At 40.0% G+C, this 22576-nt stretch overlaps 1 protein-coding gene across 1 annotated transcript in view; it reads right to left on the minus strand.

Moving 5' to 3' along the window:
• Positions 1 to 22576, minus strand: part of TJP1 (tight junction protein 1) — a 252751-nt gene that overhangs the window by 221343 nt on the left and 8832 nt on the right. Inside the window, exon 2 of the mRNA XM_063091981.1 lies at positions 20059 to 20191. Coding sequence (XP_062948051.1) covers positions 20059 to 20191 — 133 coding nt within the window. The remainder of the gene's footprint in view (positions 1 to 20058; positions 20192 to 22576) is intronic.

The raw sequence follows: 22576 nt of genomic DNA on the forward strand, positions 1-22576 counted from the left end.
GACACGTGTGTGTATGCAGATCATACGGTCAACAGACTTGGCCAGAAAAAAGGGTGCAAATCAAGTAGAAGTTCTTTTCAAGATAGAAGAGATCTGTTTAGCCCTAGAGGGGGAAGCCCAGAACATGGAGAGACTGAAGATGCTGGAAAGAGAAGAAAAGGAGGACACAAAGGCTTGAAGGAACTGGGAGAGGATGGACTTGTGAAAGAGGGCACATGACTTGTCTGACACTGGAGAAAAGAACTGGTGTCACAATAGAGACATTTCAAGCTGATGCGGAGAGGAGGAACCTCAGGCTAACTAAACTTTGTAATTTTACTAGCAAGGTATGTCATGGACAAAATCCAACTAAAATCAAGACATGTCCACATTAAGCTGTATCTAAGGGCTTACCAGAAATAGAAACAAATCCCTCATTATATCTTTGCCTCAACTCACCCATGGCATGAGAACCAAGACTAGTATTTGCTCAAAACTTCATAAAAATTGATGATAAGGGGAATTTCTGAAACTAATCAGCCACTGACAAACTGACTGACAAACTCTTATTTCCTTAAAGGAAGCAAAATATTAATTTAATTTTATTTTTTTGGATTATACAAATGTCTGTCCACAGTAGGTAGTCAATAAATATTGGTGAATGCCACATGTAATGAATGTTTCTGTGCTACATAATTGCCAGTTCAAAATACAGAATTAGAAGCAAAACAATTCAAGGTGAAATAGCCCAACCCATGTTTTCCTAAAGGTCTGTGATCAAACAAGGAATATGATGATGACTCATAGTCCTTGTAATAAGTTATATTGAGGTTGCTCCTGTGGAACAGAGAAGGGCTGGGTTTTCACTGACCTGCCCAACCCCTTCCACATCCAAACCCCATATGTATATTCTCACCTATCAGAAGTCAGCCCCACCTTGAGTGACGCCGAGCTGAAACACTAATATAGACATCCTAGTGTCATAAACCCAACAAACTGGAGAAACAAGAATGCTTACTGACCTCCTTCACCACTCCTTAAAAAAGGATCTAAAATTTATGAGTAATAAAATTAAAAGAAAGAATGCTTACCTTCTAAGTATATGCATGACTAAAGTCTACAACTGAAATATCTGGAACTTCTAAAGTGGTTTTCAACTTCAAATACAAACATGTATCAGAGGCAAAAGCTAATTGTTTTGTTATGAGGAGTGTGTATAGAGTTGACATGATTTGAGGAAGTAAAGCTTGCAAAGATTTTCAGTTGACTGTGGATTTACAAAATGTTCAACAATTTCAGATTCTGAAATAGCTGGTATCTTCCTGTAGGTTAAAATAAATTAGCAAGTTAAGTGTGGTAGTCTCTGAGGTTATACCAAAGCAATGCCATCAGGAGGAAACTCTCTTGGCAGTATCTGGAGAGTGACCAACAGAAATGAAGTCACAAAGAAATTACTCTGCTCAGATTATCCCACACGCCACTGATGTTTCTTCTGTTTGTTCAAAAGAACCCTTCTCTCTTTGTTTTCACACCCACCAGCAACACTTGTAGATCTCCTAGGTCATTTTAACATTTAGCATTATCTCCAATTAGCTTAAACAGCCTCCACAAACCATCACTTTTTCTTCCTTCAAAGGTTAGTTATCCTCAAATTTCTCCTCAAATTTCAGTCAAATTAGGGTATAAATACACAATGGGAACTACTCAACCATAAAAAAAAAAAAATTCTGCCATTCATAGCAACATGGATAAGCTTGGAGAAAGTCATATTAAGTGAAATAAGCCAGGCACACAAAGAGAAATACTGCATGTCCTCACTCAAAGCGGGAGGGAGGGAGGGAGGAAGGAAGATAGGAGGGCAGGGATAGGGAGAGAGAGAAAAAAAAATTACAATAATACATTGAACTTTCAGAAGGACAGAACAGAACTGTGGTTACTAGAGGTGGGAAAGTGGGAGGGGGAGGGTTAGCGAGCAGTTGATTAATAGGCACAAAGAATGATTATATTTCGTAATGACGAATATGCTAATTATCCTGATTTGATCATCACATATTATGCACAAGTATTGATAGTCAACATATGTATCCCACAAATATGTATTATCAATTACGTGTCAATAAAATAAAATTTTAAAAAATAATGAAATGTAAAAATTACATTTACCTTCTAAACTTTTTACTCATTTCCTCTATTCCAATGATGAGTAATGACTCCCTAAGCCCCTATATCATTTGGTAATTATTGTCAGGCATTTTCTTAAAATTCTTGCTTCTCTTTTGAGGTGCTGGTGGCTTCAGAACGGTCTCTGAAGCAGCACTAATCATGACCAGGAAAGGACAGTCAGAACTGTTGAAGACTCTAAGGCCTGCTTTGCCACCTGTGGTCATTCCAAATGACTTCAAAATTCCTGGCTTTAACAGTCCTGGAATGACCTTGACACCTACTCCATTCCTGCAGCCCACTGCCAAAGAAACATCTGGTCTTTGTCACCACCATGGACGGGTCCTGGTTCAGCCCTCCACCATGCCTGGCAGTCCATCCTCATGCTCCTAGTCACTTCCCTCTCCTCTTGTTCTTCAGCAGCAATCCTACATCATCACCTCTCTTTAGAATCCCCACCTTCGCCCTCTTCCTCATGGCAATCTCAATGCCCACTTAGAAAATGAAACTACCTCTCAACCCCAAACTCATCTCTACATGCCACTGTTGGTTTCCTCCTCTCTGGGGGCGTTCTCCTCACTCCTGTGCTTTGGAATCCATCTGTCCACCCCTACCCTGCAGCACCAGAGCCTCCATTCACTTCCCTTCTCCCTCTGGTATCTTCAAAGAGTATCCCTAGGCATACAGAGATGCTCAATACTCTCCCATTAAAAAAAAAAAAAAGGCATATATTAAAAATTAAACATTTTTGTAGGGAAGTTCAACACTCCACTTAAGACTGAATACAGTGGTTTGTTCAGTCTTCATCATCTTATCTCACCTACGTTGTCAGTGCCTGCTGTTCCTGGTCTAGCCTTTCGTAGACACTGATGCCCAATGCATGTTGTTTCAGTCTCAGCATGTTCCTAAGCCACCCTGACCAAGCCTCGAGCCTTCCTATGTCTGGATCTAGAGGGCCACCTGCTGGCTCTCTAAACTGGGGCTTTCATCCTCATGCCTGCAACTGTGACTGCTCACCTCCCAGCTTAGTTTCAGATTTGTACTCCAGGTATCTGCTGGGACTGCAGTCCAACCCTAAACCCCAGCTTGCTGCATCCACGTCTAACCAAGGTCCTGACAAAAGACCAACCCCTTTTTCTTGGGGGTCCTGACCTCACCTAAATCCCATGAGTTACTGCAGGTCCTTCAGCTCTCAAACTGACATCACTACCACTTACCAGCTGAAGAAAAGTACTGCCATAGCCTACAGACTGCTCTACCTGGGTTGATAAGACACATTTTTTATAAAGTTCTCTTAGAAACTATGCTTGGAACACTGGTGGCCGAGTGGAACCCAGCTGCACAGCTGGTCACTTTCACAACAGGATCCCTTGTTTCCATTTTCTTCTCATTTTCTACTGATCTCCAACTAATTTCCCATCATATGTATGGGCAAACACATTACAACAAGTGCTTCATTTCATTCACTTATTTTAAGTTATGGTGTTACAGTAGTTAGTAAACAATAATACTATTTCATAATAATATATTATATGTAACATGAGTACTATAGGATTATGCTCATGGAAGATCACTGTTTTAACAGTTTGCCCAAAGTATAGCATTTGTGAAACTTCACGCAAAAACAAAGGGAAAAGAAAGTCATATTGGGTAGTAATACACTAGAAAACCAAACGTTGAATAAAAATTGGGGGATCCTTAGAATTACAAATGCATTGGTTTCTACTGGATAAGTTCTTGGCTTTCTCATTTAATATCATCCAAACAAAGGCACTTGAAAATTATGTTTTTAAAAAAATTCATGATCTAAAACAAATCTGAGAAAACACTGAGGGGAAAAAATACTAATACACTTAAATACTGTATCTTCTGAAATGAAAACTAAGGAGGAAAAAAGGCATGCTAAAAGCAGCTGATTCTAAACTTCATCATGAATGTACCACAGAGCAATACTTTATAGCTTCAAAAAGCAGCTACAAGTACACAATCTGAAAGAGACAACACTGACCCAGTCAAGGATATAAAGCGACACGCAGAGACATACTTAACACAATCATGATCGCAGAATAAGTCAAGAAGGGCAATGACACAACCCTTTCATGCTTTCCTAAATGACACTCCTGATAACTCAGTGGCTCCAGTTAGGCTACTCTTTTGCCCTAGTCCAAAATATACTTAGATATGAGAAAGTACAAAGGAAAACATCTCCCTTTTACTAGAAAGAAACCTAATTGTCAGATGCTAAATGTAGGTTACACTAAAAAAAAGTTTAGAGTAAACTAAAATGTGGCCCTGCCTCAAAGCATCAGCATGCCTTTCCAGTCTTATTGTCTCTCACTAACATACTCAAAAGGAAAAAAATTTGAACTATTTAAAATTAAATAGTCCATCTTCAACATTCTGCTGTGAACACAGAGCATACAGTATGCTTACTTTACTTGACATATAAAAAGAATCACATTTATGTGGAAGCCTAAGGTTAAAACAGGTTTTAAAATGTAAACAGCAATAACAAGAATATATTGAGTTAAGTAATATCCAAAATGCTGAAAATGAATTTTCATGACAAAATGGTATGGGAAGGCCAGTGATTATGTCATCTAAATAAATTACAGTAACTCAAAGTACAGAGTTAGAGCAAAAGGAAAAAAATAAAACACTTTAAAAGCTAGTTTAGGATTTTCATACTCTAATTATAATAAATCTTTCAAAATGTAATACACATGGATAATGGAGAAACAAAGTTGAAAAATGCTTACAAAAATGGCTCATATTATCATAAAACATGAAAATGAACATCAAAACATAATTTTAAAGAGGTCAAAAACTAAAAGTCATGTTGGAGTACAGGTACATAGCTAGTTTTAAATAAGGAATTTCGACCAACTTAAAACAATAACAAAAAAGCTTGGCGTCTTTCTGACCGCACAAAGAAGTCCTTAAAGAAAGGTGGACTACTTTCATTTTCGCCCCAAGGAGTAAAACAGAGCCACTTGCAACTCTACTCCTCCAGTTCTCAAAGTTCGCGGCGTGTAGATCACCTCCAAACCGGCACAGAGCCGCTCCAATTTCCGCTCTGCCCAAAGCAGCACGGAAAAGCTTCACCATAAAGGACCCGAACGGGGCGGCGGGAGGAGGCTGCGCACCGCACGGCTAGAAAGTCTGGAAAGGCCCGCCCCCGCGCGGCCTCCGAAGCTTGTGCAGCTGGCCCACCTGCCCTGGGGCGTAGGGGAGAAGATTCCCATCTGAAACGACTATGTTAAATGCCTGCTGCTGGCTATTAAAGGATTCAGGATGAAGTCTAAACAGAAAGGATACCTCGCCCAGGCTCAGTGTCTTAAACAACGTGAACGCAGGACAAACTGCTGGACTATGAAAACCACAGCTCGTACCTGAGTGATGCCTAACCTGTATAATATACCATCTGTGCAATGTATAAGGGTCTCTTCCACAGTTGTAGCAAATGGAATGTTCAACTTATGAGACAATGCTGAGGCCCAATTTAATTGACGTCTTTTCTGTTCACACTGTATCTGGCTGGTAATTCTTCACTACATACGACCTTTTTGTTAATATTAAGTCACGTGCGCCTTCAGAACTGGGGGCAATCAAGACATCTCATCACTTTGGGCTTTTGGTATTCTCTCTATTGCCCAGTATCCACTCTGCCATCTGAAACCCTCCCCTCCAACCCCCAGCTGCCTGGGGTCTCTTCTGGAATGCTTCAATCCCCTCTGGTTTGCATCCCACACACTTCCCAAATCAGAGTCTATAATTGGGAGCTCTACCCACCATGTCCGCCCAACCCCCAGGGCAGGCACACAGCGCCTCTGAAGGTGAAAGGGCTGCAAAGGCAGGTGAGACACAGAGAAGGCAAGGAAAAACACCATCCTGGCTGCATACCATGGGCTATGGTCTGAATGTCTGCGTCCCCCAAAATTCGTATGTTGAAATCCTAACCCCCAAGGTGACAGTATTGGAGCGGGGGGACTTTGGGAGGTGATTAAGTCACAAGTGTGGAGGCGGGAGTAGTGCCTTTACGAAAGAGGCCAGAGAGAGCCTGTTCACCCTTCCTCCATGTGAGGTTACAGTGAGAAGATGTCTGTCTGTGAGGAAGTGGGCCCTCACCACATGCCCAATCTGCCAGTACCTGATCTTGGACTCCCCAGCTTCCAAAACTGTAAGAAAAACAATTTCTGTTGTTTATAAGCCTCCTAGTTTATGGTATTATGTTATGGCAGCTGAAAGGACTAAGACACCATGTATTTGAATAACGACCTCTACCAACAGGGTGCAGTCCAAGCCCATTAGTGAATCTCAGAGTGGGACTTCCAGAACAAAAAGGCCACAAAGATATCCTGGGGAAGACTAGGTGGGTCTTGTGACAACAACAAAAATCAGACTCTGAAGAATGAGCATTCCTATAGCCTAGGAAGTCACAACTGAAGAGAACTTAGTAACATCTCATTTCCCCATTTGCCACAGGGAAGAAAAGAGTAAAGCACTGAGGAAATGAAATGATTCCTTTCCTCTTGGTTTGTCTTCTCCAGCCACGTTAAGTCAGTGTAAACAGCTTAAACAGGCACATAATCACGCCTTACAAAATGTCAGCTACTACAAAATGTGGGCCTTCCCCCAAAAGAACATGTTTTGAGATAGAAAACAACATATTCTGAACTTCCATTTTCATTCTAATGCTCCGAAGTCACATACTAACCAGGTGAGTTAAGTTGCTTTCACTTAAATTAGTGGAAACAGAATATCTGTTTAAAAGACAAATACAACCAATTTTCTATATATATTTGAAATTGTGTGTGTGGATGCATACAGACAGATATATTACATTATTTCTTATGTTCCTCACTGATGATTTATTCTGTTCAACAACAAATGTGGAAATCAAATGATTCTCTTGAGTGAAAAGTAAAGAAATAATTTAAGATCATCTCCGAAAAACTGCAGCAGATTGTATTAGATAAAAAAGAACTATTTCCATAAATTAACTCATTTGACACATATGAAAATATTTTCTTTGTAGTTCTACATTCCTCACCCTCCTCCAGCCTGTCTGCCACCCTACTGCCCTTGGCCAGTGTCACCAATCACCTCCAAATGTCCCACACCCTCATCACTCCCCCTGCTGATCACCCTAAGCACAGCACCTGAAGGGTGAGTTCCACTGTAGTGTACCCCTTTCATAGATCTGGAGGTAGGGGTGCAGCTGAAACTGTCAGAAATATGAGAAAACTGTCAAAAATACATGATGTCGGCTCTGTAGATTTTAAAGCAGGAATGGCTCTCTGTTCTGTGACTGTATGAAAAAACTTGCATTATCCCTCTTCTCAAGATAAAAAAAATAAATCAAGAGATTAACTCTAGTCCCACCTGCTCAAATGAGCTTCTCTGACCACTGGCAGGTCCAAGTTGCCTTTGCCCTCCCCCAAATGTCTGAGGTCACACATCTCTGTGGATCACTCACTCCCTTCTGGAAACACCCGCCTCAGCTTCTCCAGCACCTCTGTGTGACTTCCTTTGCTGGCTCCTTTGCTACTGACTGCCTATGCACTGGTGGTGTTCCCTGGTTCCGCACTGGTCTTCTCTGTCCACAAAACCATCCTAGCAGCACAACACTTTTTCAAATGAAATGGTCTATGCCCCTCATCCTCCAGTGGGACAGATAAAAGCAGAGCTCCTCTGGCTAGAGGGGAGCATAGTGGCTCAAGGCCTTGCCACCCATCCCTCAGCCTCCTCAACATCATTGACCACCCCTGCCTGCAGCATCCTGCAGAGGGTTCAGAACCACCAGTAGTTTCATTCAGCCAGCCAGGAGTTCTCATCTCCATCTCCATTCCCTCCTCTGCTCCCTCAACCCAATGATCACCTCCCCACCTTTTCCCCCAACCAAATCATGAATGTCCTTGCAGATCTAGTTCAAGGGCCACCTTCCTTGTGGTTCTTTCTGTACTAGGTAGCTTTGAGCACTCTGTTATGCCCCAGGTACCTGTACTGCCTCCACTACTGCACATGTGCCATGTGTCTGTGTATATTTCTGCCTGCTCTGCTAGGTTGTGACCGTTCTAAAAGCAGACAAGATGATGATGATGGTGCATGTGTGTGTGACAGGGGAGAGGAGTCCCAGCTGATCCTAAAATGAGGTTCCTAAAATGAGGCTCCGAAGTGTCCTGGTTGTGAGGCTGGTGCCTTGACCTGCATGAAGAGAGGCTGCGGGGAGGGTAGTGATTGGAGAAATGGAGAGGAAAGGAGGCTGCTGGTGTCCAGCCCAGCCAACGAGAACCAAATCTAAGCCCTAGAAAGAGAGAGGGTCAGGCAAAGTCCAGGAATTGCTTTCATGACAGACTTTATGAAATCTGAGTTAAGGCAGAAACTAAAGGCCTCATATTCTCTTCTTTGAAATAACATTTTCTCTATTCTTCTCATTAAGACCTAAATTTCTAAAAGGCCTGTATTTTCTATGCAGTTCTGATGAACAAAATCCTGCCTAAAATCAGAGCCAAAAGCACTCCAACTAGCAGTTGCTTATGAAAAGAAACTTGAAGGAGGGAAGAAGTGCTGGCACAGGTGCTAAATGGAGACAATTCTAAGCTGCAAAACCAGCCAGCAAGCCTGTTAGGAGGGTACAGACACTGACACCGCCCATAAGAATGGAGAACTTGCAGCCATTGTACTTACAGCCACTTCAAAATAACAAGAGTCCTTGCGAGGCTGTCTTTAAGAGTCCCTTGGAAATATCTGGGCATTCACAGTTTAATAAAGAAAGTGACTATTAAGGGCAAAAATTGCCTACTAATTGGTTGTCAACTGACAAAATGCATTCAGACTGGCCTTGGACTCCTAAAGTTATATAAATAGCTGAATTCCACGCTCTGCAGAAGAGCCTCAACAATCTGACTCCTCTCACTTGGGAAAATTAACAAGGGTGATAATTCTGCTAGATTCTTTTATCGCATGAAAATGCATACCCCCCCCCGGAGGGCTGGGAGAAGGTCACAGCATGCTCTGATGTCCCCTCCAGTTTACCAATGCCCAGGCCAACAACGTGGGCCAGACTCTTGGTGAACGAGGACTAGTGAGGACAGGCCCAGCAGGGACCAGGTGCCTCCTAGCAAGGGGACTTGTTCGCAAGCACCTGTGAGAATCTCCTCCCAAGACATTTTTCTTTTCTTTCTTTTCTTTTATTATGTGAATACTCAATGTATTTTGATTAATCAGGAATCTTTAGCAGCCATTATGGACAACACACTATGCTGCACGCTGAGTATACAAGAATGAACAAAACCACCCTGGCCCCTGCCCTGATGGAGCTTACTTTCTCATGGAGGAGACAGACAGAAGAATAAGTCCTAACAAATAAAACAACTGCAAGCTGTGATGAGACACTCGTGATACCAAGACCACTAGCCCACCAGGTGCTTGTCTAAACTGTAGAAGATAGTGGCAAGGGATTGTACGTGTGTGTGAGAGAGAGAAGAGCACACATGTGTGCACACAGGCACCCTCCCTTGACATAGAAGATTAGTGATATGGCCCTTTATTATGAATTTACAATCCAATCCATGAATTTAGCTCACCCTTCTTGAACTATTTTACAATTAGGGAAAACTCTATGACTACATTGCAAGTCAGAGCTTTGGCTTCTTTTACTATTTATTAAAAACAAAAACTAGGGCTGGCCAGTTAGCTCAGCTGGTTAGAGCTCAGTGTTGTAACACCAAAGTCAAGGGTTTGGATCCCCACACTGCCCAGAATCTAAATAATTAAATAATAACTAAAGCACACTAAAATCGCCTACCTTATAAAGTACTTAAAAAAATATTTTATATGTAAAAACTGGAACTCATTAGAAAATAGATACTGGACCTTTTAATATCACAATTTTTACCTGGTAAATAGTGTGACAAGATTTTTCGGGGGGGGGCACTGAGGATTTTTGGACCCCATATTTATAAACACAAATATATGAATCATTGACAAAATATTTTAATTTCATGAAGCCAATTTAATTCCTTGTGTAATTTTCTCTAGAGTACACCAAACTGTTTCTAATTTTTTCCTTGTTCAACTGAACTTTTCCAGAAACTATTTTCACTGAGATAAGGTCTTTTGTAGGTAGATTTTAAATCAATCAGATTTTACCCACATCAAATGTTTAACCAATTATACTTTCAGTCACTGTGAATTTACTCTACTGGCTACTGTTTTGTTTGTTTGTTTTACAAAGTCCAGTATCCCAGATCAAAATCTGAAGACTTTAATTTATGATGAAGATTTTATTTTTTCGTTGATCTGAATTCAAAAACAAATTTTACTTCTTCAGTCAGCTTTTCAACTATATCAAATTTGACCATATGCCATGTAAGCCATTATCAGTCTTGTGTTATTTCCACCAGGAATATTCATTATAAAATGCTGTCTAGGTTTGGACTACTTTAATGTAAGTACAATCTTCCCACATACTTGTGATCCCACATATTTGTGATCACTGAGGACATGTACTGACCTTCCTCACTGTTAAGCAATTCCCCTCTGATGTCCCCTCTGATGATCAAGGAGTCAAGGGCAAAGTCCAAATGCCCCCAGGACCAAAAGGTCTAGGCCTTAACACTAAACCAAATGTCCAGTGCATGACTAGACAAAGTGTGTAACATGCGTATGTGCCTAAGCAGGAATTACATTAGCTATAAAAATCTGGAAAAGGTAACAACTTTTATTCTAAGAATCATCAGCTGATACTCTTTATACTCACTTCTGAAGACAAAGACACAGTCAAGTCAGCTAGTGAAATCTCAGCATGTACTCAGCTAGAAGAAAAAGCAAGATAAAACTGCTCTACAAACTGCATCTCTTCAAACGATTCTATTTGAAAGATAAGAGTTTCTTCTGCTTCTCTCTCTACACAAGGACTTTACTTGTCAAATATTCTCCCTAAGCCAGTGGAGGAACACAGGCGGCAAGCAACCCAACGCCCAGGACACTGAGCACTGGGGGACAGGAGAGTCAGTGTGGGTGGGAGACTGGTCACACTGAGCAAAGAGCAGATTGATTGAGGGACAAATAAGTGTGGGAGGAGAGTGAGAGCCAGATTTCTCACTACAGGAACACAGAAAGGGTGGAAAGCTAGAAAGAACCCTGAGGTGAGGAACTGAAATTGGAGTATCGGTACAAACGCAAGGCTATTAAATACACATATACACACACACCAACTGACAGAGAAATGTTATAGATGATCACATATATGTGGTGTCTGCAGGCTCATTTGTATTCATTGCCTCTTTTCTGTCTGCTGAGAGGGCCTAGAAGCAATGTACACCAAAGCAACGAGCACATGTACCCCCACATCTTGGTTTCTAAATACCATCCTCCATTAAAAGGAACTGGAGCCTCCTTGAAGAAATAGCTTTCTCCCAGGCTGGGGCAACAAAAGTACAATGTGAGCCTGAAACACATTATGCAGAAAACAAGTAAGTGTTCAGCTATTGATAAGGACATGTCAAAATGGCAGAGGAGCCAGCCCGAAGGGGCTCCCATTACCTAAGTCAGGGAAAATTTGTGCATCAAAATAAATAATGATAGCAACTGTTTATAATCCACTGAAAAAAACAGGAATCTATGAGTCCATACTGATATAAAGAAATGAATGAAAATATAAATAGATGGATAATGGAAAGCTCTTCTTTAGAGTAGAATGCCAACTAATAAGTGTAGAAGGAATGAAAGGAATAGAAAATCACTCTCTGGCAACCATCACAGAGCTGGCTGATTTGGGCAGGAGTCATAATGGAGGCTAAGGCTAGTGGATGAAAGTTTGATGAGAAATATTGGTGTAATCTAGGAATCTCTCTCCACAAAATACTAATCAATTACCAAGAGGAAAAATGGTGAATTAAAAGTGAAGAAATCAGGGAGACATAATATGACCAGGTGAGCAAGGTTACATCACCCTGGCGGGATGCTTAACTTCATGCTCCTTGACGTGAGGCGAGAAGCCCAGCATCATCTCAGTGATATTTCTGCCAACAATGCATGACCTGAAACACTGGCCGGACCCAGGCTGAGGAGTCATTAGAATTGTCAAGGCCATGAGAGGCAGGGAAAGGCCATTTTCTGTTTCCACTTTCAGTGCCCCCCTCACAGACTAGCTGCCAGCAAAGCCATTTATTCACTAAACCACATCTCTTCACTCATTCAACAAATATTTACACTGAGCTCTACTAAGTCCTTAACAGTATGCCAGGTATTATAAAGCAATCTAATTTTATGACCCATAATCTGTCTTTGAATTTGGGGAGGCCACATGTACACATAAATTATAATAGAAGAGATCCTGTAAGGCTGTAGAGTAAGACAAAGACTTCCTAGAATGAGGGAAAACTTGGGGAACAATTTGTCCTGGACAGACAAGTTTTCACATAGTGAACTGAATACACTACTTTAGGTACTAAACCTTTTTGTATGTTAACCATCTGGCTGCATTTTTTTCCTCAAATGTATTACACACTTTCCTACCTTCTTAAACTGAACGTGATATGGCCACATTTTATGCAAATTTTAGTTGTGCAAAGTTATATCATGCAACATAAAATATTAAATAAAGTCTCACTTCATGAACGAATCTGAGATTATGAAAATGCCCCAAATTAAGAATAAGCATCAAGAATTACACAATTTCAAACTGGCAGGCTGAGTGAACTATATATAACCTGTGTCTACACTACTGGCCCATAGCTAACCAGTCTTTCCAGAAAATGGAAATAAGCCACCATACTTTGAGTCCTGTGAGAAAATTAGTCTCACAATTATATGAATTTTGAATTATGGAGAGGCCTCAGAAATAAATCTCTTTCATAAAATGCCATAGTAACAATTATCATTTAACCCACTTATAATCTGGCTTTTACTGCAGCATTAATTTTCTGGTCTGTACCATGGTGAGTTCAAGACTTGCTAGTGTATGCAGGTGGAGCAGACTCTGCTAGTTATCTACAAAGTACTCATTTCTTTTTTTCTTCCTTATAGCAGAATCCCACTTTTATTCCTAGGAGCCCATGATACCAAAACTCCCAATTTTTCATCCTCTCTTAGGAAATGGCAACATGACACAGTTCTTGGGATATATGAAGATGTCCCTGGGGAAGGCATCTCCTCTGAAATAAAAAGGCAAAGCTTCATTAGGACAAAGTCTTCTGCCCCTTTACTCTGCCTGCTTCTTCTTGCTGCAAATACAGGATGTGAGGGCAGGGACACAGCAGCCACCTAGAGACCAAAGGAATGAAGACTGAAGGCATACAGAATGAGGGCAGCCTGGAAAGGTTTCTAAGAACATCACAGAGCAGCTGTGTGAGCCCTGGACTGCCGACCCCTGACACCCTTGTTTATACAAGAAAAAAAGCTCCTGTTAGTTTACTTTAAATGACTCAGCCAAAGGCACTGATATTTAAGAACTATTTACTTGCTTCTGCTCCAGTCTTATTTTACCATGTCTTTTATGTTCTTACAGCTATTATGTATACATTTTTCAGACTTTTTTCTTAGTCAAAGAACCCAGCTAAGCAAATCAATGCATGGCATTCACCACCTCAGAACCTGGTCCAGGAAAAGGCCCAATGAGATGGAAATGGGAAGTGGGAAGGAGAGCTCTGAGGAGGTTTCCATGCTTCAAAGAGAGAGCCACAGAAAGAGACACTGCCCCTTCCTGACTTTACCTACGTGGGAATGCGGCCCAGAACTGCTGCCTCATCAACTTACAAGCCTACTGATGAAGTCTAAACAGACAGGACAATGGATGCAAAGTGTCCCAGAAGAATGGAACTGGAACCACTGGATTCAATAGCCCTGAAGGTCACCCTACTACTGAACTTCTAGTATATGAGCTAATAAATGTCCTTACTATTTAGGCCAGTTTGAGTCAGTGTTCTGTTACTTATAAACAGGAACATTCTAACTGCCTCAAAATGTGAAAGACCTGGCCCACCATGAGAGCAGAAGCTACCCCAATCATCTCCACCACCACCTCTACCAACAACACTCTGCCTCCACCACCACACCTCCATCTCCACCACCCCCACCTCCACCATCACCACCACCAATTTCCATCTCCACTGCCTCCTCCACCACCATCACCAACTCCACCACCATTTCCTCTACCTCCACAACCACTAACACCTCCACCTTCACCACCACCACCACCACCTCCTCCATCTCCACTACCAGCACTATTACCACCTCCACCTCTACCACCAGCACCACCTCACTCTACCTCCACAACCAACAACACCTCCACCTTTACCATTACCACCTTCACCACCAACACCTCCACCACCTCTACCACCTGCACCATCACCACCACCGCCACCACCACTTCCTCCACCTCCGCTACCAGTGTCATCACCACCAACACCTCCACCACCTCTACCACCTGCACTATTACCACAACCTCTATCACTGCACCACCACCTGTACCATCACCTTCATCTCCACCACCACCTCCACCTCTACCACCAACACTACTACCACCTCCATCAACACCTCCACCATCACCTCCACCTCCACCATCACCACCTCCCCCCACCACTTCCTCCACCTCCACTACCATCACTATCACCATCACCACCATCATCATCACCTCTACTACCACCTCACCTTCACCACCACTGCCATCACCACCACTCCACCTCCTCCACCAACAGCACCTCTCTACCAGCATCACCACCACCTCTACTTCCACCTCCACCATCTCTACCTCCACCACCACCACCACATGTACTTTGGCTATTCAAAAACTTTCCTTATTTCTAAGTGCTTAGGCATGTTTCCAATAACAGAAGTCAATAGATAAAATAAGTTGGTTACTTTATCTGACTATATGCCACATGAGTTATACTATCATATGTGTCCTCTTCTCAATCCCCACTATTTTAATTTTTAATGGTCTCTAAGCTTTTCTCTATTCAGCTGCCACAGTTAATGAAGCAATCAGTCAATCAGTATATATTTAATGAGCATAAAATTTGTCATGCTTGGTATTTGGGGGAACAAGAAAAACATGTTCCTTGCTCTTGAGGAGCTGGAGTGCATGGCACAATCAGGTAAGAAGATGTGCACTAAGAGTTGAGGCACAGCAAAGAGGTCTGCTAGTAGCCTTGGGGCCAGCACCTACCCTGACGCAGAAGGTGTGTAAAAGTGAACAGAAAGATGCCCAAGTTACTAGAGCTTGGGGCGAGAGGAGCAGCTGTGTGCTAGGGCAGGGGGCCTGGGATGCTCATCTGTTTCTCGCAGGTTCTTGTGCTGGTGAGGTGACTGTGGTGATGGGGGTGGGATGACAAAGGTAGAAGAGGCTGCCCCTCCCATAGAACTGGGAAGCCGCATAAGCTGGTGTCTAGTGTCCCTTCATAGGTTCTCCCTTCACCACATTCTCACCTTTTTGTGCCCAGCTCCTTATTCACCAGCCAGGCCCCCAAGCCATGTCAAGGAGAACTTTGTACGTGTTCAAAGTCAAAGGGGGATTTAGTTTCAAAAGAGGCCTCTGGGGTCTCTCAGTATCCTATAGAGCTAATAGAAGGAGGTCTTGAGGAGTAGAGGAAGGAGAAATTTTTCATTGTCGATATTACATAGGGTTACATATATTTTCTATGAGCCGGCACAGAGATTCCTCTTTATCAGGGGAAAGAAGTATCTTTTCAAATGTGAAAAATCACTGACCATGAAAAAACCATAGAACTGTTATTCAGGCAGCAGTGAAATGTGACTTATTAGCCCAGAAATGTAGTCAAATGGAACATTATCACATATTTTCCCCTCTAATGACAAAAACTCTTCTAAAGACTTTGAAACATGTATCTTTTTTGCCTAATGGTTCTCAGTGGTGACTGAATCCTTCTTTCACCCAAGGTTAAGGGAATATCATCATAAACTGTTAATTCGATCAGTTTCTATTTACTGTGCATAAACCTTTTTGTATACTTCTCCGTGGGCAGAGAGATAAGTAGCAATCAAGGTTTACATGCACAAAGCAGGAAATGAATTGCCCGAGTTTATGTTCTAAAATGGCTTTCCCCAAACTGAAAGAACTTGACCCAACTGGCTCCATTCCCCTATTTTAGGCAGAAAGTTTGATCAAGAGAGGCTGTAAAATTTCAAGCAATCTGCTGATTTTTTAAATTATCCCTTAAAATTCTCTGACTACGCACTTAGAATCCAAGAGGGAGGAAGGAATAGAAGTGAAAATTCAATCTGATCACTCTAAACAATGACACCAGAGTGGGATAGAAGAGCTAAGAACATGAAAATCATAACTGAATCTAAAGACAAATGATCACTTTTCTTCTTCATATTGATTTTCAATATATCACTCCATCACCCAGGGGAAAAAAAGAACCTGTCACCTGGTATACACAGCATTTTACCCATTAAAACCTTGAAGAAAGTTTCAGATTTTCCAGGTGAAACACATCTACTGAACAGCCTTGTCCAGTTCAGGCCTTGCCTAAGATCTTATCAGGTATCTCTGGAACATTGTCTCAAGGAAGCAGAGAGACTGGATGGATTCCAGCCCCCCCTCAGGAAACTAGGATGCCAATCAATTATGCCCTAGGATTCACAAAATCAACTAGAATGCCCATCCCATTTAATCCTCACAGAAAAAGCTGAAACAATCACTTCTCCCCAGGAGTGAAATGGCATCAGTCTAATGCCTGGGGCCAAAGCCAACAGTCTCGGCTGGAATCTGAGGCTTCTCAGCCAGAAAATGGGATCTTGAAACTATAGCAAGTGGATCTCTTTGCTCCACTTGCTATGTTTTTCCAAAAGCAATAGAAGCCGTATTTTTTTCTTAGACAAATTGGGAAAAGTTAAAAGTAAAATGTAAAAATAAAAATTTAAATGTTATTCTGTTGGTCATACAAATTTGACATTTACAAGAGTACTTCAAAAAGTTCAGGGAAAGATTCATATTATCTTTTAATTCTATTTTCCTATGAACTTTCTAAAGTAGCCTTGTACATATGACTGGAGATTATGAACTAAGTGCAAGTCTTTCTACTTTAAGGTTCTCTATTTACTTCAGCAGTCCATAGGAAGCTAAACATTTAATAAGAATTTTTTGAAATTTTAATAATAGTGTGCAATATGACAAAATATTCAGGTTTTTTTTTTTAACTAGAAGAACATTTATGAAGAGATAGCTAAAGTGTCTAAGCTATTTAAACTATAAAAGGAATAAGGATTATCTATATTCCTATATAATGGGAAGTCATTACAAATCCTTTAAATATCTTCCCTTTAGACTTTCGTGGCTAAGGTTTTAAAATGTGGTTCCCTGTGATTATATTACAAAGCCAGCTTTCTTAAAGGACCAATTTCAAATACCTTTCCCCTCCTATGAAACCCTTTTCAACCTACATTTTTTTTTTTCAAAAGTGTAGCCCTTCTTTCTTTTAAAAAAAGAAGATAGAATTTTAAAAGTGTAGGGAAAAAATTATTTTTTAGTCCCATGCCAAAGATGCTACATGCCCCTACATTTTTTGGATATTATAGTATTTACTATGTATTTCATATATATATATCATATATATATATATGTATATATGATATATATATTTCATAGTAGAAAGAGTAGCCAAGCTGTTAAGCTCTTTTTATTTTTTTATAGTTTGGAAAATTGATTTATTGGTTTTCTAATAATAGAACATGCTCATTAGAAAAGTTTCTAACAATCTAAAAATGTTCAAAGAGTAACTGGAAAAGTTTCTAATAATCAAAAAGTGTTCAAAGAGTAAAATAAATATCAATTGCTGCCCCACCACTCATGACTGAGAAAACTTTAGAAAGAAAATTAACTCGAATTGCAAAAAACTCAAATTGATTGCAGTAATTAGATTTCATTAATACATTCCCATTACTGAAAGAGAGATGAAATGTCTGTCTACCAAAGTCCATGGCCTTTCCATGTACTCTTCAGAAGTAGAAAACCAAAATCAAAATGGCATTATTCATGCAGTCAAGTAAACCATCATACTAGAACACTGGCCTTTCCCTGGAACCAACCTTCTGTGAACCTCAACTTTTCCTCTCTTTTAACCTCAATATCAAAATGCCTTCCCTTCAGGGATACTAAGACATTTCACTTTTGAGATAAAGTCACACAAGAAAGACTATCAAAAAGAAAGAAGTTAATTCTGCAGATTTTAAGTGAACCTGGGTAGTTATTTTTTCCCTGCTTGGACTATGTGCTAACTTCAGCCAGATCAGCTCCTTCCTGGAAAAAGGCAGGGAATAAACTATCGATAATTTTTAAACATATTCATCAGGATAAAAAGATAACTCTACTTTCCAAGTTTTCCTCATAGCTGAAATAATCCATTTCTATTTATGGGAAACTGAAGGCAACCTTACATAAAGAAAAGCTTTTTTTTCTCTGTCATATTCTAGAGAAATGTTAACCTCTTCCCCAACCAGAATGATTCTGTTTAAGAAAGTAAACATATTTTATGACATGCCAAATTAATTAGTTATCTGATTATGCTACAATAGAAACGATGCTGATCATCACAGAAAAGAACCTGATAAAATTTCCATTTCCATTTTTAAATTCCAACAAATAATTCAAATATATTTCTCAACGAGTTTAGTGTTTCATTTCTGAAAAGCAGTTCCCTTCATTTTAAAGCATATTTACACGTTCCTCAGTCACTTTAACTGTTAGGTCTACTTAGCAAGACTTCACTGTCTTTTTACTCCCTTTCTCAGTTACTTGTTAAATGTCTTCTGATAGGTCACATTTTACCTTTTTAGTCTATAAAAAGTGTCATAAAAAGCGTTTAAGAACACTTGTAACTAAAATAACTGTACAAAATTTACTAAAAATAATTATTAAAATTAAAAAAATAAAATTAAAACATAAAACAAATAGAGCATTCACATTTACTGAGCTTTTGTTTTCGTCAATCACAGGTAAGAGATGCAAAAGTCATATCCTCAAAAAACACAGGATTTAGTATCATACTTGTTTTGACACCATGTTTTGAAACAACACTGCTTGATGGTACCTTTATAATTCAGAATTTTTCACTCAAAGGAAAGAAATGAACACAGATGTTCTATTAAGCATCCTAAACATCCATTAATTTGTCATTGAACCCTATGATGCATAAATTTGAATAAAACCTTTTTTTGTTGTTGTTGTTGTTTTTAAAACCTTTTTGAACCAAAGGAAATTCTAGTATTTCTTTTATGGCATTACAATATTTCTTTTAGTCAAATAGGGCCTGAAAGTGCTAGTGTTCCTCCAAAAACATACATGAATTTACCACATATTCCTATAAGAAACTGTCACTTGGCCTGGAAAAAAATATGACTGTTAATGTTAATCACTTACAACAGAAAGAAAACAACATCATTAACTGAATTAGGATCTATCCTAATAATATTAGAGTAACAATTGTCTGGCTTTATCAGCAAGTTAGGAGTTTGGGGTTAATCAGATGCTTAAGCCCCTACTTATATTAACATGTGGATTTGTGATTTTCTAAGAAATTTACATTAATACTCTATTAAACTTAATTCAACTTTTTTTGAGGAGTTCAGGAAGCATTTCTTCATCTTCATCTTTACATCAGGATCATCATTATAAACCACTTATTATAAATGTATCACATGCATAACAGTTAAGAAAGCATTCCTGGTTGGCAACCTGCTGGATAAACCATTTTTTAAAATAAAAAAATGCTTAGCACAAAATAACCTGTAACCAAGGTCCCGGGTTCAATCCCTGCACAGGCCAGCCACCTGTGCCCCCACACCACCCCAAAAAAGCCTGTTGCATTTTTATGAAAAAAAATTTTTTTTTTTAAATCAGAATTTTCATAGTCTTTGAAAAATGAGAAAAGTACTGACCAGTCCACTTACAGTGAGTTCACAGAAATCGATGCTATCAAGGCTTTTGCTTCTGTGTAGTCTCCCTTTAATTCGTCTTAAAGAAGGTTTTCCTTGGCTCACACTAGAAGTAGCACCATTAGGATTTTCAGAGGATGGCGTTACCCTGCAAGAAGGGAAAACATTCTTAAAAGGACAGCTTTACAGGTGAACACATTTCACAAGTCTGAGGTAAGCATTTACTTGAGGGTAGCTTTGGAAACATCACATTCCTTTTTCAACCAAAAAACAAAGAACCACAGTGGAACTACATTCTATCAGACACCTGTAGGGACCCAGGGAAGACTTCCCCTTCAACCTTTTGAAGGTTTTCTGAAAAATCAATGGATAAACTTTAATATGAAAAAAGGTGTAACTAATTTTATTATTTTAACATGCTGGGGATGGGCAATGTATGGGGGAATCACAAGAGAGTAATGTCCCAATTTTCCACTGGGGTACAGAGCTTATACACCCATCTCCATAAGGAAGAGGAAAAGGGGGTGTAGGAGTAAATGGTTCTTAGGGGGATGCAATGAGCCTGGAGAACATACAGTGGCCTGGGAGAAAGTCTATTTGGCCCACAGAGCAATGACTGGTAAATGATTCTCTTCAAAATACTGACTGGGACAGAAAAAGAAGACAATGGACTGTGACAAAATTCTGTCCAGGTGTGCCGACAGGCTCCAGTCTTCCTTCCTGTGATATGAGTTAAGCTAATGAAAACTCGGGGAAAGAACCAGAGGTCACTGTCTTCTTCTCTGGTGGGTCCAGACATTAGACAGATAAGGGAAGAGCTGCATCCTGTGATTTGGACAGTGACAGAGGATTGATGGGGTGGGGAGGGGCAGGGGAGGTCAGAGAGAACTGAGGCTGCTCCTTTATTCCAGTATGTCAACCATATTTTGGGATACTAGCCTCTGAGACCCAACATTACCTTTCTAAATATTTCTTAGCAGCTGGCTTGCTTTGAAATCTCCTTGACAGAGTTGAAATATTCCAAAATGAAGATTCACTATAAGTCAACTCTGCAACCATCAAAGAAGCAATTAAGAGTAGACTGAAGTTACCTAGGTAACTCCAAGGCATCTGCTCCACTCTGGGCAGTTATTTACCCAGCGCTCAGTCTGGTGACTGGAGCACGCAGTACAAGTCAGCTACGATTGTGTACATCCAAAGATACCGTCCAACACACTTTTGTTAGGCATGAAAATAACTCTTACAAATTATGTATTTATTATTATTTTTTTTTGACAGCTGGTCAGTATACGGATCCAAACTCTTACAAATTTAAACATAATAGTCAACATTTAATTCAGCATCATCATGGAATCAAGAAAACAATTAAGAAAAAATAGAGAATAATCTAAGCCATCTATAGAGTACACATTGGGATACATGTTTATACATATAAATGCACCCTTAAGTTTGGCACCTAGGGCTGGCCAGTTAACTCAGTCAGTTATTAGAGCCTGGTGCTGGTAACACCAAGGTTCATGGTTTGATCCCTGTACCAGCCAGCTGCCAAAACCAAAACGAAACAAAAAAATTGGTACCTTCTCTCTCACTTCTGTGCCACTATTGGTGACAGCCTTAGAACAAAATAGATGGAGAGAAGTGCTCTGGGCACCCACAAGGAAACTGCTCAGTGGATTACTGTCTTAGAAATGATAAAATATACATAGTAATGAGACTGATTTGTAAGTGTGGTTTATGAAAGTCAGTTTCCTTATTTTATGACCATATTTCCTACTTATAATACAGTATTCATATATTTATCAACCTTTGTGACCTATTAAATTTTTTATATTTAAAATGTTGTCTAAAAGGGATAACATGGGTCTCTAATTGCTTTAAAAATACACGACTAGCAAAATAAAGTTTTTTTTTGTCTTTTTTTGTGACTGATAAGGGGATCGCAACCCTTGGCCTGGTGTCGCCTGCACTGCACTCAGCCAGTGAGTGTACCGGCCATCCCCATATAGGATCCGAACCCATGGTGGGAGCGCCGCTGTGCTCCCAGCGCCGCACTCTCCCGAGTGAACCACAGGGTCGGCCCAGCAAAATACATTTGATTTATGTATTAATAATACAGAGTAAATATAAAATAGAATAGGTATGGCTATAGTTTAGAATAAAAATAATACATCCATATAGTTAGAATATTTGAAGAGTATAGAAAGATATAAAAATGAAAAGTAAAAGCTGCCCTCTTACCCCTCATCCCAAATCCCTATCCCTTTTCCAAAGACAACCACTATTAACAGTTCTCTGTATAGCCTCTCAGACAAATGCTCACGCTTATCTATGTACGTGCTTATTTCCCTTTGAAATTTTTTATAATGTGACTAAATTTTTCATATTTTCCTGTACCTTATTTTTTCACCTAATAATATATCTTGAAGCTCTTCCCATAATAACTGATACAGAACTATTTCATTCCATTTTTTAATGGCTAAACAGTATTCCGTAATATAGATGTAACATAATTTATTCGACCACTCCCCTACTG

This window comes from Cynocephalus volans, chromosome 3 (assembly GCF_027409185.1).
Source record: "Cynocephalus volans isolate mCynVol1 chromosome 3, mCynVol1.pri, whole genome shotgun sequence".
Lineage (NCBI taxonomy): Eukaryota > Metazoa > Chordata > Mammalia > Dermoptera > Cynocephalidae > Cynocephalus > Cynocephalus volans.